Below are 17,923 nucleotides of genomic sequence, written 5' to 3' on the forward strand. Positions count from 1 at the left end.
ACCCATAACAATTTATTGCAATTTAGACAATTATTCTATCACCTGATGACCCCTCCCCACCCGGGAGGAAAACATGGCAATATGAGGGTTGAAATATAAATAGATTTAATAGGATAAGACTACATAATTAACAACAATACTAAAGAAACAATATTGGTCCTGATACCAATATAAAATATACAAGGATTATACTCGGCCAATTCTATCAGCAGGAAGCTGTGCGCTCCCAGCCGTGGAAAGCAAATGTCGGACACTGTGAGCGCTACGGCTTCAGGAGGAAGGGAAGGGATCAGGGGTCAGGCACTGAGGCAGGAAGTTCTCAGGATCGCAGCCATCACAGAAGAGAAGAAACTCCTCAGCAAACTTTCTAATTTATATTGAATGTGATGTTCATGGTATGAAATAACCCTGTTGGCCAGCCTGGGCCAAGTGCCTGGGTCTCACTCCTCCTCATCCCCGCACCTGGCAAGGCTTGAAAACACTGAGACCTTGAATCTCACAAAGCCTAGCTGGCTGTGAAGTAAGTATTTTCACGAATTCAGACACCTGTGAAGTAAGTATTTTCACGAATTCAGACACCGGAGTCTTCTAAAAGCGCCGTTTTCCCCAGCAGTAGAAGAGAAATTAGTCCTGCGTCGCTCAAACCGGGACAGCACACCCGGCAGCTCTCCTCAGGGATGCCCCTACCTTCGCCCGCTCCCCTGGAGCAGCGTCCGCCGACTTGTTTCGGCGAGAGAGGAAGAAACCCACGGCCGCCCCGGTGCCTACAGCGGGGACGCGCAGCCCACACCTCCCCCCTGCGCCCCGGTGGGCTGGAGACCCCCGGCCGGCTCCCCGCGGCGCCGGCGGGCGGGGGCCGGGTCGGAGGCGGCCCCAGGGCGGCGAGAGGCCGTTCCCTCCCTCCCTGCCCGCCCGCCTGCCTCGCGCAGCCAGTCTTGGGCGGAGAGGCGGCACTCGAGGGCTCGGTGCGGAGCCGGCGGAAGGGGAGCCGCCGCCAGCAGCCGGGCGGGCAGCGGGGCACATGGCATGTCTGATGGCGGCTTTCTCCCTGGGCACCGCTTTGGTAAGGCGGGGGCCGCGGCCAGGGGCGGGCGGGCGGTGGGGGGACGGAGCGAGGGCTCCGCGGGGCGCCTTTCCCCTGTCCCTGAGGGAAAACCGGGGCTGGTCGGCCGTGTCCCGCCGCGGGAGGTGGGGGCGTTGCGGGGTGGGGGGCAGCCCCCCATCGCTGGGCGGCCGCGGTGTCTTGAGGGGATGTCGAAGCTTGACCGCTGGTTACCTCCGGGCTGTGGCTGAGGGATTAGCGGCGGCTCCGAGCATGCTCCCTGCGCCGCTGCGCCCCGCCGGTTTCCAAACAGATTTGCGGAGGGACCGTAACCTTTGCACATAACGCCCGGGGACGGTGGGGGGGACACGGACTCGGCCGGGGAAGGAGCGGGCAGAGCCAGCGGGACCGTCCTGCCGCGGTGAGCGGGCGGGAGGGGGCGGGCGGCCGTGCCCGCTGGGCGCCCGGGAGCGGTCCGGCTCCTCACGGGGTGGGGGGTAGGCGAATAACGACCGTAGCGGGAATAAAGCTGTGTCTGGGGGGCTGAAATGGAGAGGAGTTGGTTGGTGTTGGTGGACGTGGGAAGGGAGTTGGGGAGTGTTTTAGGAGCAGTTCCGCAGGGCTCCGGTAAGTCTGTGGCTGTGGTAGCCACCGGGGTTGCCCACCTCCTCGCAAGCAGGGGTGATCCCGCGGCTGGGAGCCGTCTCCACCACCCCAGGGGCTCGGGGGGGGAGGGGTCCTCAGCCCTGGGGTGTGCCCCCTCCCTGGTCCCTAGGCGGAGGATCGTCGCCCATAGCTTGTGGTCCCTGGAGGGGCTTCCTCGCCCGTAGCAGGTGGTCCCTGGGCAGAGGATCCTCATCCATACCTTGTGGTCCCTGGAGGGGGTGGGGATCCTCACCCATAGCAGGTGGTCACTGGAGGGGGGGGGGAAATCCTCTCCCATAGCAGGTCCTGGGGGGGATATCCTCGGCCGTAGCAGGTGGTCCTAGGGGGAGGGGGTGTCCTTGCCCATAGCAGGTGGCCCCTGGAGGGTGGGGGGGATCCTTGCTCATAGCAGGTGGCCCGTGGGGGGTGAATCCTTGCCCATAGCAGGTGGTCTCCAGGGGACGGGGGGGGATGTCCTTGCCCATAGCAGGTGGTCCCTGAGGGGAGGCAAGCGTGTGATGGAGGGCTGGGAGGATTCTGTCACTGTCTACTGAAAACAGGCATTTCAGTCCACTGGGTGATTGAATTGGTTTGTTTAATGTCTCGGGAACTACAGTCTCTGGCTTCATACTTCCGGATGATTAAGTAGGCAGAGCCAAGGACCTTGTCCAAAGGATGTTTCTTTTTGAGTTGTCCAAACGATGTTTCTTTTTGAATTGATCTGAACTGGAGAAGCTCCGACTGTCCCCTGAATACTCAAGGTGACTTGCTCATTGAGAATTAGTTTTTGGATATTCCCTCTGGCGTGTGAAGGTGCTCTGTGGTTCCTCTGAACCACACAGTTTATGAGTGCCAAAGTAAGCTTTGAAAACATTCAGGAAAGAATGTTGTTAACTCACCTTCTCTTATTTTTTAGGGAAGAGGGAGGTTCCCTTACTTTAATTGTTCAGTTCTAAGGTGTTTCTCATTACTCGTGTTATGTTCAAATTACATGCCATTACAGTCAACTATTTAAGAAATTGGCAGTAAGTGTTACTGGATACCTGACCTCTGAGTAAGTTGAGAGCACGATTAAAATCGCTTTCTTGAGAAAATGTGGTAAGCAGAGCTGATTTTTACATCCAGAACTTGGGGCTTGTGCTTGAAGAACCTAAAGACACTAGCTGTATAGTGGTTATGTAGGACTTTTGGCCTTTTTTTTAAAATGTTTTTCATCAGCCTTCATGACAAGTGACAGATCTGAGCAGCACTGCTTTTGCAATGTATATGGGAAGGCCATTAACCATGACAGAGAGGGTGAAAGTGGCGCAGTGAAAATGAGGCAATGTGACTTCTTGGTTGCATTGGAGGACAAGTAGGGGGACACAGTGGCATGAGCTACAGCTCTTTATTTGAGGGTGTTCAACACTGATACCTTGAAAAGTAGTGCAGCACATCTCGTTTCCAAGAGATACCTTTGGGGACATGTAGGTTGTTGGGCAGATGTGACAGTATAGAAAGCCTAGCACATAAGCCAGCTACAGAAGTCTGTTCCAATACAGATCTGCCTTAAAAATACTAAATTTTCTAATAAACAGCTGTCCAAATTTTTGGCCCTGCTTATGACATACGCCAAACAAACAGCCTCTGAACTGTTCAAAATCCTGTTTAGCTGAAGAAGTCATGATTGTTTTACCTCTGGCTTTAAACTCATCCGTTGATATTTGCCTGCAAGGTGCCCATGCAGGTAAAAGGAATAGAAGAAATTCGGAGTTTTGTGTGCATAATAAAAAAGAAGAGAAAGGCAGGTGGCAGGCCATTGTCATGGTCAGGAGAGGAGGGGGAAGAGATTCAGTCCAAAAAATGACAAGTGGAATGGCACTGAGTGCTACGGCGAGGACAGCATAGTAAGAGGTATGGCTGTTAGCATAAAGTGTTGACCTTACGGTGTCAGCGGTGCAAGTACTGGAGCAAGGTTTAATATGTTTATGTAGCTGATAAGATTTCCATTAGGGTTTACTGTGAAGCAAAGAAAGTGCGCAGGGATTTTGGGTAGAAATCACTGTGCTTTCCTAACAGATCTCTAGGAGAGAAGTTGTACTGTTCCAGGTTGCAAAGTCTCCAGAACTATCAGTGCAGGAGCAAATGAGGCACAAAATAGTACATTTCAGAATTTGCAGAAATATGACTTGTGCAGTTTCACATTTACAGAATTATATTCTGATCTAAAGGAATAAGAGCTCTTAGACTTTTTGAGTGGTTGTCTTTTGAAATGTCTGCACAAATAATAGTTCAGCTCGCTCCCTTCCCCCTTCAGCTCTGTCCTAATATAAGCCCTGGAATCAGAGTAACTAGAACCAAATTCTTTCAGTGCATGAGAAACCAAATACAATGGGGACTGAATTTACAAATGTTGTATTAATCTGGTGCAAGAACTACTCTGTTCTGAAGATACTAATGTACTGTGCATATATTCATCGAGAGGAAACTGGCGCTAAAGGAACTGCCCTTTGTGTGCTGCAAGTGCAAGAGCTCTTTTACCTCTTCTGTCAAGACACTGGCAGAACAAACAAAAGATTGATTTATTTTTTTTCCCTTTCACCTTTCAGCGCATTACTGTGCTGGATTCTTATGTTATTTAAATAATAATTCTAATGAAGAAGGCTTTGAAATCTGTTCCTGAACTAAAGTCTGTGAACTTTGTCCTTCCTCCAACTTTTCCCCTCTAGAACGGCAGCAGTTCTGCTTGTACCATGGCCGAGCCAAAGTCAGTGTGTGTTTCAGTGGATGAAGTCGTCTCAAATGGCACAGACAATCAAGACATTCGACTGATGAATGGACATTTAAAAAAGGTGGACAATACTCTGACAGAAGCTCATCGTTTCTCCTACCTACCCCGCAGACCAGCTGTGAATATCGAGTTTAAAGAACTGTCATACTCTGTCCAAGAAGGGCCATGGTGGAGGAAGAAAGGTGAGGAAAACTTAATGTTGTGTCTAACATATAAATATTATTGCCCATGTGGGTGGTCACGATAGGTGGAATGACTCTGTTGTGGATTGTGAAGCAAAGAGAGTAAAGGGAGCTTTTTGCTTGGCTTCTTGATACAGCCACTGCCCCGCAGCTGGCCCCGGTGAACTTTCCCAGAGCCTGATGCAGTGGGGTGTCCAGCCCCTTGCACTCCAAGAAACTGTAGATGCAGTAGTTCATACAACTGCTGATTTTTGCCTCACAATTCTAAAGTATCTGAAGTAAATATAGTATTGCTGCGCTGCCAAATAGCTGTCCTGTGATCTTGCATGTCTACAATGTATTGCTGAGGGTGGGTAGAGCGTGCAGTAGTTTAAAGATGGGGGTGAGGGGAAAGAGGATGCTTTTTTCACTTTTGTGATTGGTTGTTTTGTGAAATGGTAATTTTTTCAGTAGTCTTTCAGAACAGCATGCTTCTCAGAATTTCAGAAGGCATTTGAATCCAGAATAAAAATTACTCTCTTAAAACACTGCGTTTGGAAATAAATGCTGTGGGCTATAGGGATGTCAGCCCATCCATGTCTCTTGGTGTTCCACAATGCGTCTCTCTAAGCTTACCATTTCTTTTAACTGATGAAATCACTGGCTACTGCTAGGACTGGATCCTGAGGTTTAGCCAAGGACCAGGAAGCTCTTGCTACCTACTTGGCTAATAATACACAGCAAAGAGTTCACAGCCTACAACACAGGGCACACTAAAGCGATGCAGATGTTGAATGCATCTCAAGGAAGTGAAGTGTTATCACCTTGCTCTCACAATTCAGTTTCACTTATAGCTGGTTCTGTGACAGTGACAATGACAATTCTTCTGTTACTGATTTACTGATGGGAGTAAGGAGGGCATATTCAGCTCTCTTCTTCATATGTTTCTGGTCTATTCCAGTTCTGAAAGGTGGGTGTAAGGTGGCTCTGTCATTTTTCATTGGCTTTGCGTTCGTCCTTTTTATACCTTCATCTGCATTGTGTAGCCATGTGTTTCCTAGAGAGTTTTTGGTTTTTGTGTGTATGTGTGACTAGCCATCTCTGAGAGGAAAACTAGGTTGTGCAGTAAATTCCTGCTCGCAAAAAGAAGTAAGCCCAAGAGAAAATATTGAAATCTTCATGAGAATTTTGTGTACTAAATGGCATAATTGCTCTTCCTCAAGGAATTCTCTGTTAGTAATGTAAATTGGTATGGTTGTGTGTTTTAGTTCTTTTTAAGAGATAAGCCCCTGCCAATGCACCGCTCACCTGAGCCAACTTGATATCTGCGCTTGCTCTGAATCTGTAAATCCACTGGCTTAAAGGTTCCACTTGAAATTGTTTCATAAAGTACGTTGCTGCTGTCGGGAAATTGTGTCGTTATCACAACACCAAGGCTTTAATCATCTAAAAATGTGTGGTATGAAAAACACTGGATCTATGACCATGGAAGTGCTACTGTATGTGGACAGCCTGTGCATACAGTTGTTAATTTGTTGAAGGATGTGCAAACTTGAGGCTCTAATGGGTTTTTCAACATCAAAACTGTATGTACACACACGTGCATTTTTTTAATTCTTTATTAAAATTGCATGTAGCCATACTGTCCATAGGAGGACAGCTTGGTTTGACAGCAACTGTCGTACATTCAAAATTATTTGTTGTCCTATCAGAGCGAACTCCAACGTTGAAGTCTGTCTTTTTCTTCCACAAAATGGAACTATGCCAAAGTGTCTCTGTAAGGTTTAAAAGCTTGAGGTTTTTAACTGTATCTCTTTCTTATTGGCCAAAACTTATAGAGGGGTTCTAGACCAAAAACCACTGTCCACATTTGCTGACATGTCTGAGTGACTTGGCTTGAACAAAATGGCCCATCCTGTCAAAATACCCCGCTGCTGAAAAGGACCAGTTGCGGTATTTAGCTCTAGGGCACGGCTGGCTATGACTGTGTCAATAAACTTCGCTTTGAAGGAAGAGATTAAACTTTTCTGGCTATCTATGAGCAGGAGTTCATATTCTCTTCCCCTGGTCTTGCACCATATGTCTTTCCTCGGACCACTAAGGACAGCCTCTGAGTGGCTGTGGGGGCATGCTGTCTGCCAGCAGGTCTTGGCACTCTTCTAGCCAAGGATCTAAAAAAGACGTGGGGGGGTTTTACAGTCAATGCCAAGCTGAATATGAGCCAAAGTGTACTCTCACTGCAAGTTAGGTAAACCACACAATAAGCTACCTTTGGAGAACCTGGCCAGATAGAGGCAAGTTGTTGTCCTTCTCAACATCGGTAAGAGCACAACTGGAATACTGTGTCCAGTTTGGGGCCCTTCAGATCAACAGAGATATTGGGAAGCTGGAAGGGGTCTGTTAGAGGGGTAAAAAGTTGGTCAGGGGACCTGTGAAGAGAGGCTGAGGAAGCTGGGCTTGTTCTGACTAGTAAAGGGGAAGCTGGGGGATGATCTCATTCTGGCCTGGAACCACTTAGAGGGCAGTTACAAAGGCAGTGAAGCCAAACTCTTGTCGGTAGTGACAGCTTATACCCAAGAGCCAAAGGCCAGATAATGCAGTTGGGTGGCTTCTGGTGGACGTTAGGAAATACCCATTCATTAGGAGGTAGGTGCAACACTGGGACGGATCACCAAGAGACGGTGTGCTTTTATTCATGCCAGGGGGTGTAGAAAATTTGGCTGGGCAGAGCCATAGCTGACCTGACCTTATGTTGGTGATCGTCTTGCTTTGAGCAGAAGGCTGGACTAGGTGACCTCCAAAGGTTCTTTCCAAGCAGCACTTCTATGATTCAGTGAATTGCTAGCCAGATTACAGAAACCTTCTATAAGCAAACTTTCCTCCCAGCCACGTTCTCTGCTCCAGGGACTGAGCCAATGTATTGCTTTTAATAGAAAGGGTTTTCCATTAGAGAAATAGAAAACGGAATTGTTTCAAATGAGGGTAAGGACTGAACTGTCAGATTCCTTGAATTCTTTTAGTGGTTCTGCAGTAGAATTGTTTGTGTGCAATTTGGGATAGCTCTATTTAAAACTCATGGGCTTGTAGGTTAATACATTACACGTAAAACTGGCACTTTGCAATGGATTTTAATCTATCTCTGCTCAACAACAGGGTAATATTGTGTCTTGAAACACTGGTGGTTGTTTCATCTCTACACTCCTTGTGGGTTCCCTGTGCTAAAAAGATCTGTCATTGCCATGATGTGAAATTTTTAAATGCACTTTTTTATGAGAAGTGTAGCAGAAAACATATTCCTGAAAGTAGGAAGTCCAGTGTAGAAAATGCAACTGATTTTTAAAAAACAGTAAACTTCTTTGCACAAGCTGAAAAAAAAAATAAAATGGGAGATGTTTCTTAGTTCACATTGTTCTTGGGTGCTGTTTGTGACAATAAGCAATAAGGAATGCTGTTATGAAAATGTGCCTTCTGAATTAATGGTGTTTCTATTCTGAAACCGAGCTTGGAAAAAAAATTCTGCTATTTCTACATCTTTCTCCATCACTGTAATGAATTAGTTAAAACCTTTCATGAGTGTTGTATCAGAAAAGGAGAAGTATAGTTTCATTGCAAAGGCAATTTGTGACATTATGTTGAAGAGGAATTCAACTAAGGAGCAACAACAAAAAATGTACTCCCTTCAGTAAAAATGGTATTGTGAAGGTTAGGCTCTAAATTAACAAAAGGAGGAATAATTATTAATGCTGCCATTGTGTTCTGTACTTAGCTGTATTGTTCAGACAATGAAACTCATGGTATGTAACATCATTTACTTTTTTAATTAAAAGCAAAAAGAAATGTGAATTTGCATTGCTTGTCAACAACAAAGCAGCTAAATAAGCCATCGTAGACTTCAAATTAGAATTTTTCATTGATTTGTGTCAGCCTTAAAAGGCCTAATTTATCTCTTAAATCTCATTTTCTCTTTAAAAATAAGGATGGGATTTTCATTCTCAGATTTATATGATAAATGCAGTTCTACTCACTTTAATGAGGTTTTATCAAATTCATAGCAAAGATTGGTATGACTTTGGACCTGATTCATTCATGGTGTAATTCCTCTTGAAATCAGTGGTATTAACAGGGAAGGAATCTGGTAGGTGAGTCCTTGATCAAAGCAGCTGTATCTGACCCATTCCGCTCAGTAGGAGTTCTTACCAGTATGTGAATTTGGAAAAGGTTACAGAGATAAAAGTTTCAAAAGGTCTCAGATGACTTTGGCATTTTCTCCATAAAGTGTTTAGGGGATTAGTCAACTGGTAGAATTAACTTTTGGAGGAAAGAGACTGATAAGCGATTTAATCCAGATCTTGTGAGGGTAGGGATCTTCCATAACCAAAAATGCATCTTGATCTTTCAGCCTTTGTTCAAGCATGTGCCAGGGGTCTCCTGCAGTCAGCAAGGTTCCAGACTCATGTAAGAGAGCTGCAGGACTGCTGGAGCAGAGATGGTGTGTTGTAAGATTAAGACGAACTGGAAAAGCCAGAAAAAAGAAACTTCGTCACACAAAGAAATAATAGGGCCACTTAGTCCGAGATTGCCTTCTCCTTTCTTTGAGGATGAAGGAGCTGGCTGGCTTGGAGGGGAAGAAAAAGAGGAGAGTCTTCTGTTAGATCCAGTGTGGCCTTCTTAAATGAGGAAAAGCAAGATCCGCAGAGCTTCGGAACAAGTTGTGGCCACAATTTCAGTGTCTTGTCACAAAGGCATTTATCTAAGAGTTGGGAGAGAGAGATCTGAAAGCAGATCTTATCTTGGCTTCTGAACTGTCTGTTTAAACTGCAATTTGAAATGCAAACCACAGAAACATATAGTGGTTTTACTAGTTTATAGAAAAATTGTAGACACATAGGTTTTAATTTTAGGAGTGCCTGAAACTGCAAGAGTATTTCAGAGGAAAGTCAGTGCCTTAGTTTTCTGCCATTTTTGTTAAAAGCATCATAAAGAATGAGTGGTTTGGGGATAAAATTATGGATAGTCCCAAATATGGAGAGGGCACAGAAAGTACTTTGGAGCCTTCTGTCTTGGTCAAATTCTTTCAGCTTTACTTTGAAAAGATATATACATTCTATATACCCACCGAAGGACACTTGCCCTGTTGTTTCTAGGTGTTTTTGTTATAATGTAGGATGGAAATGGAAATGCTGTTCCTACATAACTCGAGTGCATCCAGGAAGAAAGTAGTAATAAATTTGCTTTCAGAACTCCACAGCAACTCAGGGATTACTTTTTTCCCCCCCCTCATACTTGTCAGTATTCATGGTTAATTAGGAACATTTTAGTTGGAAATTTCTCTGTTGTTATTTTTAGGACCATAATGACTCATTTGTGCTGCATTCGAGTGTAAGTTCTGGTAGGATTTGGTCTGTAGTAACCTCTGAGGGAATGGGCTCCAGCCGGTGAAAATGCGGACGGGTATTTTTATGGAGCGGTTTAGTAGCAATACAGAAATTCGTGCTCAGCAGAAAATGCAATATTTCTGTTATTTTGTGTTTGTTCTGATGTCTCAGACCCTGTGGAAACAATCAGCCAGAGAGGTGCTGTCTTTTCTCACAAGATTGCTGCTTCATAGCTTTAAGATTCAGCAGATGAAACGGCAGGAGTGGAAGGAGGGGAATGAAGGACCGTGCTTGTTCTAGATGTCTCTGTCACGTCCGATGGGGAAATACGGAGTCTTTGGGAGGTTGTTTGATATTCATGAAATGCAAAAAGTGCCCATCGCAGTCCGAGAGAGTGTCATCAGAACAGCTAGATACCTAGATTTCAGCTAGGAGGTCTGTATATTATGTTAATGCTGTTCTCTGCATAAGATGGAAACAACCCACTGTCAAATCATCAGCAGGGATTTAAACAGGCTGGGTTTCACCGATTTCGCTTTGCTGCTCTGTTACGAATTAGTTCTGGTACGTGCGCTTGGACAGGCCTGTTTCTTTTTATTTAGTTAGGCTTTTTTTTTTTTTTTTTGCTGCATCCTTTCTGTGACTTCATTTAAAAGATTTCACACACCCCCACCCCCCACCCCCCACCCCCTTTCTCGCCGGAGATATCCAAAGGCCCAAATGAAAAAGGGGAGGGGAGGATTTGCCCTAAATTATTTGCTAATCCTGGCTGGAGGAGTCGGAAAAAAGCTTGTCCTCATCCCCAGCAGGTGCACTGCGGTAGAGGTGCTGCAGGCAGGGCCCCGGCTCTCACCCGGCGCGGTTACTGGCGGGCGATGCACGGCAGTAACCCGGCGGTGATGATGTGACGGTGATGCTCTGGCCCCGCCGCCCGGGCCCTGGTTGGCTGCTCCAGGCGCTGTTGCTAAGATGGGAGGAAAAGATGCAGAACAGTAAAGCGCAAAACCCACTTAGCGAGAGAGCGTTTGGGTTTTGGTTTTTTTTTCTTTTTTTTTTTTTTTGCCTTTCTCTGACAGATGGGTTGTATTGTTTTTGTCCGTTTTTGCCTGCTGTGTCTGAGAGCAAGCGTGTTTTCATCTCAGAGAGCAGGATGTATGCAAATTGAGATCCATATGTTAGAAAGAATGAACAAGTTAAGCTGGTTGAAGTGAGCGGCGATACTAGTAAAAAGCTCTCTCGGCACACAGTTTGTGTGTTCTCTTTCAGTGAGTTAAAACATTAGCGAAATTAAGGAAAATGAAACATGATTTTTAGCAGAGGATTTCTAAATGCGTGTCTCAACCTTGATAAAATCCATGCAGTTTTTCTTTTAACACTTAAGCTGTCTCAAGATAGTAAAAATATACCGAGTAGTCATTGTTACTGGAATAGTTCACAGAGTTTTATTAAGTGATATATAACTCTTCCTAGCATCCTCTTGCATGGGTTGTTATAAAATAGAGGTTACTGGGGACAAGTCTTGGTCATCGCCTTTGTCTGATCCTTCTACTGTTTCCCAACTGAATATGACAGCTGAGTATGACCTAACTTCAACATTACTTTTTTTCCTCTATGCAGAACCCATTGTTATTGCTGTGGGTTTGTTTTGGGGTGTTTTTTTTGTGCCTGGAGCTTTTTTTGGAAATGTGTCTGAGTTTGACTCAGTGAGTTTTGGTCACCGAGTCTTTGTGTGAGTAGAACATATTTTTCTTCTTTCTCTTTGCCATATTGTTTATTGAAGCTGAGCATAACAATGACCTGAATGTTTCTCATTCTAGGTAATGTTTTAATACAATAAATTTTATTAGTTGCTGTTGTGAAAACTTGTGGCCGAGGAAGGAAGTTTTAGAGAGATACCAATTAAAACATTTCAGAATTTATATGCCAGGGAAGTGATGATGGCAGTGGTGATGATGGGTTGTCAGGAGTTTGAGCTGTGGTCCCCAGTGTTTCCATCTCACAGTCAGCATGTGTTGGGGGCTGGCTGTAACTCACCCTGACAGCCCTCCACTACAACTTTCTGTACACTGAGTGGGATTTGATGAAATGCTTTGCTGTCCTCTGCCCATACGCAGCCTTGTCTTGCTGGAGGTGTTGAGGAGGTAGAGACAGCATGCACCATCATATGGGTGTACTTTTTTCATGTTTCAAAGTAGAATTTGGTGCATAGTCTGATGATCATCTGAAGGAACATGAAGCAAGAGTCATTTTTCAATTCAAAGCTTCAGCCGTCAGATGGTTGATCAGGGTTCACCATAGCCTCAGTAAAAGAAAAGACAAATCACAAAAGCAACCAAGAATAGAAGCTAGTTCAAGAGTAAAAATGCTGTTAGAGTCCATTTTAACTTGTATATTTCCATACCATTTTGGGAAGTGCCTTCTGGAAGCCCATGGGGTCTAAACTTACCTGCTTACTAAGGCAGGTCCTTTGTTCTCAGGAGATTTAATATCTCAGAGTTCAGCTCTGTATTCTCTAAGAAATTAATTGCTTCACACTTCCCTGTAGCATTGTTCTTGTAGGTAAACTGGCTGGCTTTGGGAAGACAGCGTTCAGGGAACAAGATACTACTCAAAATGTGGGGGATCCTCACAAGGAATATTCAGCTGTGTTATAATTCACAGCTGTACCCCTTAAACTGATGGCCACCTTTGTCCTCTATTAGAAAATAACGTTTGGTCTTACTATTGAAATTAACATCTCAAGACTTACTCCAAACAACAGGCAAGGAGAATCCCAGCAAAATTTACATGATAGTTTAGCACATGGGAATGAAGTGATCTGGACTTAAAATTAAGGCATTGCAAACTGAAGGGTGGGTGTTCAGCCTTGAGGCTGAACGAGGCCAAGATGGCCTTGAGGCAAAACTGAAATGCATTAGCCAAAAAGGCTGTGCCTTATCCCCAGAACCTCTGTGACTTGCACAGTCTTCAGGTGCGTAAAGATACATGTCTAACATAAGACTGAGTTTTTGACAAAAATAACCTGGGAGTTAAGATCAGTCATTATACCCAGTCAGAGAAGGTCTACCTGGCCTGGTGTCCCTTCTCTGATAGCGGGTAGAGCTGGATGCTTGGGGAAAAGTTCAAGTGCAGGCAAGTGCGTAGCAGTGTTTCCCTGGGTGCTTGCAGCTTGCAGATCAGAGGTTTCCTGAAGTAGGTGTAGTATTTTTGTGCTTACTGGCTCTCCATGGATTTTTCTTCTGTAAAATCATTCACTTGCTCTCTGAGCCTAAGCGGGCTTTTGGTGTTCATGCTGTCACCTTGTTATTTGCCCGCTTCATCAAACCATTCATGAATGGCACTTAGCCCAATAAAGATTCCCTGAGACTCGGGGGTTAGCTTGCTTCATTGATTGACCGCTGACTCCTACTCTTTTGTTTCCTGTTGCTTTATCTGCTTTCTCATTTATTTTATAACCAGCCATCTACCTTCTTGTCAGATTAGTTTATTTAAGAACTTTAATATAAGACCTTGTTGAAACATGACATCCATGGCAACAAAGTGGCCCTTTTTTTTTAGGTATTACTTCCAAAAAGACATCACATGCATCTATATTACCAAGTTTTGTGTCAGAGACTTCTGCACAAAATCTGTCTTTTTTTCTCTTTCAAAAGCATTGGGACAGTAACAAGCTGAGATGTTGGTGATTCAGATTGCTTGCCTGCTGTGCTGGCATTGCACCTAGAAGCTAGCAATTTTTGTTTGAAAGCGTTGGTACAGAGGACAGTAAAACTACCAGCGCATACTTAAACTGTACCATGTGGAAAATTTTGTTCTCTAGTATAAAGGTAATTTATAAGCACAGCTTTAGCGCCTAGGACTGGCAGAGTCCTCATCAAGCCCAGGACTAAGCTGTAGCAAGCACCTTCTTCTTGCTATCAAAGCCTATGTTAATTAGGAAATGGAAAGACTGAGGGTCCCCAAATCCATCCAAATGTAGTCACATTTTCACCAACTTTCAAATACATGAAAAGATGTTATGATATAATAAAATATGTATGGAAGAGCTGCTGCCCTTTTCAACCAGTTCTTTAGCTTGTTCATCCCCAAAACAACATGTTAAATATTATGGAAAAGGGTCAAAGCACATACATAGAAGGCCAAGCAATTTTGGTTGTTTTCAGTAACTCTTTGAATCTCAGTAGCTTCCTACATGTAGATGTTCTTATACATCGAATTTGTTCCTGAAATAATTGTCAGGAGGTCTGTTGAAATATCCCGTTGGTGATGATTCAGATACTTGAAAACGGCTCCCTTGTGAATTATGTGCTTTAGTGCAGACGTCTGTTTTCATTTGGCCTTTGGATACTTCATCTCTTAGAAAAGATTTTAGAATGGATGTTTGTTACAGAATGTAAGTGGTAGTATAAAATACAGAAGGACTAGTGCTATGTAAATGTCTCTGAAATAAAAAAAAATAAAATTCTGTCTAGGACATGGTGTGGCTGGAGATGCACACCACACTACGTCTTAAGTCACACTGTGGGAACCTTTGTAACTGCAGTGGACTCTCTTGTGGCTGTTAGGCTTGTGTTCTCATTTACAGTTCATTTAGACTTTGCTGATTTCGGGGGGGGGGGAAACAGATGCACTCTGAAGACTTAATTCGCTTCAGAGATGATAGAGATGAAGCTGTCCAAATTCTCATCAGAGCGAAGTACATGGAATTACATAATAGTCAAACTGAATTAACTGCTTGTTTGTTTGTTCGTTTTTCTTTATGTATCTGTTCCAAAGAAAAATAAATGGCAGAGACCTTGGCTTTACAAGATAATTTACCATCTGCCTCTCATCTAGTATCTACAGCCTACATCTTTTGTGTAAGAATCATATTTCTTCCTGCTTTGCATGTTTAGAATAATAACAAATGTTGTTTATAATTGCAGTACATCTGCTACAGGAGAGAGGAGAAGATGGAACATGCAGTGGTCAGGTTCCTGGGTAAATGAGAATGAGACCTCTGCTGGCCTTCTATCACATAACTGAGCAAAGAGCATTTTTGGACCTTCTTAGCTGATTTGATTTTTTTTCTAAGCTTTCTATTTAAAAATAAATGAAATAATGTGCCTGGACAGTCACTTGTTTAAGCCCATAGAAAGTTTCCCCCTGATGTAAATCATCATTGAAATGGAACTCACACCAATGCATTTTTACCCTCCCATGTGAAAGTTTCAGGAAGTTGTGAGTAACTGCAAACACGGAATCGAGTTGCTGCCACTTGTGATTACAATAAATCAGGTTCTTCTGTCTTAAAGGCTGAGTTATGACTATTTGTGCGAGCTGCTATATCAAAAACAGTCAGAGGAGCTTGACAGACATTCCTGAAGAAGGTTGACTGTTTGGTTTCTTGCCTGGGAGAAAGACGATGTAAACTTCAAGGAGAAATACGTTACCTGAAGTAGTCACAAGTCCATGAACCCTGGGGTTACTCTAAGACTAGGTGTTCACAGAGAATAATTGTGTCTTGTCCAGGAATAGTATGACACCTGGGGACACCGAAAGAAAGATGAAACTTCAGAATATGCATAACAACACTTAACACATTTAGTCTTTAGCCTCCAAACAGAGGTATTAACATCAGTCTCCTGAATCCCATGTACTCTAAATACGCCACGTACGCATTATAAAACCAACCAACCAAATAAAAAGTAAGCAGGCCTTCCCATATGGGGCATAGCTATGGCATTTTAACACTCAGCATTTGATTTTTATTGACAGGTAGTAAAAATAAACTCCCCAAGCAAAAAGTATCACACATTCTGCAATAAATAAAACTAACTTTGAAACTAACGTGCAATTAATCTCAGAGGTTCATACTGTACGGCTTTAAAAGTACAGGGCCAAATGAACCTTGAAATCACTGCTATGGCATAATGGATAGAGTTTACCCAAGGAACAGGTATTGACAGTATGGCAGGAGTGTTGTTGTATGATAGAACATTTTGGACCAAATTCATCCCTGATATAAATTAACTGACATGAATAAAGCTTGATGAAAGAAGAGTATGGCCTAGTACCTAAAAGACACTTTTTCACTCATTAGTATGGTGTACTGCTAAAATTGCGTTCTAAAAAATAGAGAAGCTGATGCAGTTCATGTGAAATGTCAGTATTAAGTGTGAACCAATGTGCTGTTCGGGCCAGACTAGACTTTGGACTACCAGGCTAATAAAGCAAAGGCCATCTATTTCCCACTCCCTCCCATCACCCACAGTTTTAACCAAATAAAACTTGTCCTGACTTGGATTCCAGCTCCTGTCTGGATACTCAGCATTACAAATAAGAGAGTGCAAGGCATGTTTATGTGATGGTGGAAATGTGTCAGCAGACATCATCCAATATAGGCATGTCTCAAAGCATCAGAGGCCCCCCTTTCAGAGTGCAAAGAGTGATGTATTGCTTCTTACCAAGATTACTACATTTTCTTTTTAGTCATCTATGAATATGTTCTATGTGCATTGTCTTTATAGCTAAATACATTCAATATAATGTGTATATATGTAGATACATCTGTTTATATAGATATGTGTAAATATAACTGTCTGAGTATATATATATACATACATATTAACTCTGTTTTCACATATATGTGTGTATATATGCACATACGCCCATACACTCAGGTATATTTATTTATGTACAAAACCTGTCCGTGTATCAATATTTTGAAGATAATATTTTTATAGAGGTGTATATTCCTCCTCCTTTGTAGTGACAAGATGATATAATTATAGAAAAGCAGTAACAACCTGATTTTTTTAAAATGAAAAGCAAAAGAGTATCAGTTGCTTAGAAGTGGTTCAAGTCAGTTGCTACTGGATTAACAGCCTAAGAAGCTAAAATAGCAGGAAAAATTACTGTAAAGTGGAAGCTGTTTTATCCACTTGAATGCCAGTGGTGTAAAGAATGGTATGAAGAAGAGACAGCATTTTGCTGATGCGTTTCAATAGGGACTTATTGCGTTACATAAGTTGAGTAATTTTCTGCTCTCAGTCATTTCTCTCGTAATCAGATTGGTTGTGCTTTGTTCTTCTTTTCTTTAGAAGTTGTAAGAAAGAATGGGTTGGAGCTCTCATGTATATCAATGGTGGGTCCAATTCATACATGTTTGGGCAATTTTGCCTGTTTATAACTGCTGACATCGTTGTCTGAATTTCCTTCTTTATTAGCTTGGCATTATTGCAACTCCCTTTCCTGCTGGTTGTAAAGGAGAGAATGCTTACATGCCAGTAAATGTGTGTTACTTCTATTTAAATAGTGGTTTGCTGGTGACAGAAAACTGGAATGATTGTGTATCTTGGAGTGCAGAAGGAAAATACCAAGGTTTTATGCAAACTGATGGGAATATGTGCTTTGATTTGCAAGAGCCACTGAGAGAATCATAGAATAGTGGGAAGGGACCTTTAAATGTCATCTAGTCCACCCCCCCATACAATAAGCAGGGACATCTTCAACTAGATCAGGTTGCTCAGAGCCCCATCCAACCTGACCTTGAATGTTCCCAGGGATGGGGCATCTACCACCTCTCTGGGCAGCCTGTTCCAGCATTTCACTGCCCTCATCGTAAAAAATGTCTTCCTTATATCTAGTCTAAATCTACCTGCTTTCAGCTTAAAACCATTACCCCTTGTCCTATTGCAACAGGCCGTGCTAAAAAGTTTGTCTCCATCTTCCTTATAAGCCCCCTTTAATACTGAAAGGCTACAATAAGGTCTCCCTGGAGCCTTCTCTTCTCCAGACTGAACAACCCCAACTCTCTCAGCCTGTCTTCATAGGAGAGGTGCTCCAGCCCTCTCATCATCTTTGTGGCCCTCTGGACCCACTCCAGCAGGTTCATGTCTTTCCTGTGCTGAGGACTCCAGAGCTGGACGCAGTACTCCAGGTGGGGTCT

General features: G+C 43.5%; 1 protein-coding gene across 2 annotated transcripts in view; it reads left to right on the forward strand.

The window, feature by feature from the left end:
- Nucleotides 1–942: 942 nt before the first annotated feature.
- ABCG1 (ATP binding cassette subfamily G member 1) overlaps nt 943–17,923 on the forward strand; it is a 56,470-nt gene continuing 39,489 nt past the window's right edge. Inside the window, exons 1-2 of one of the 2 annotated variants that reach the window (XM_074602637.1) lie at nt 943–1,063; nt 4,396–4,639. In XM_074602637.1, coding sequence (XP_074458738.1) covers nt 1,022–1,063; nt 4,396–4,639 — 286 coding nt within the window. In that variant the 5' untranslated portion in view covers nt 943–1,021. Of the gene's footprint in view, nt 1,064–1,375; nt 1,464–4,395; nt 4,640–17,923 lie in introns of those variants that run through there. The other variant, XM_074602645.1, reaches the window with a different exon arrangement.

This window comes from Larus michahellis, chromosome 1, assembly GCF_964199755.1.
Source record: "Larus michahellis chromosome 1, bLarMic1.1, whole genome shotgun sequence".
NCBI classification, from domain to species: Eukaryota; Metazoa; Chordata; class Aves; order Charadriiformes; family Laridae; genus Larus; species Larus michahellis.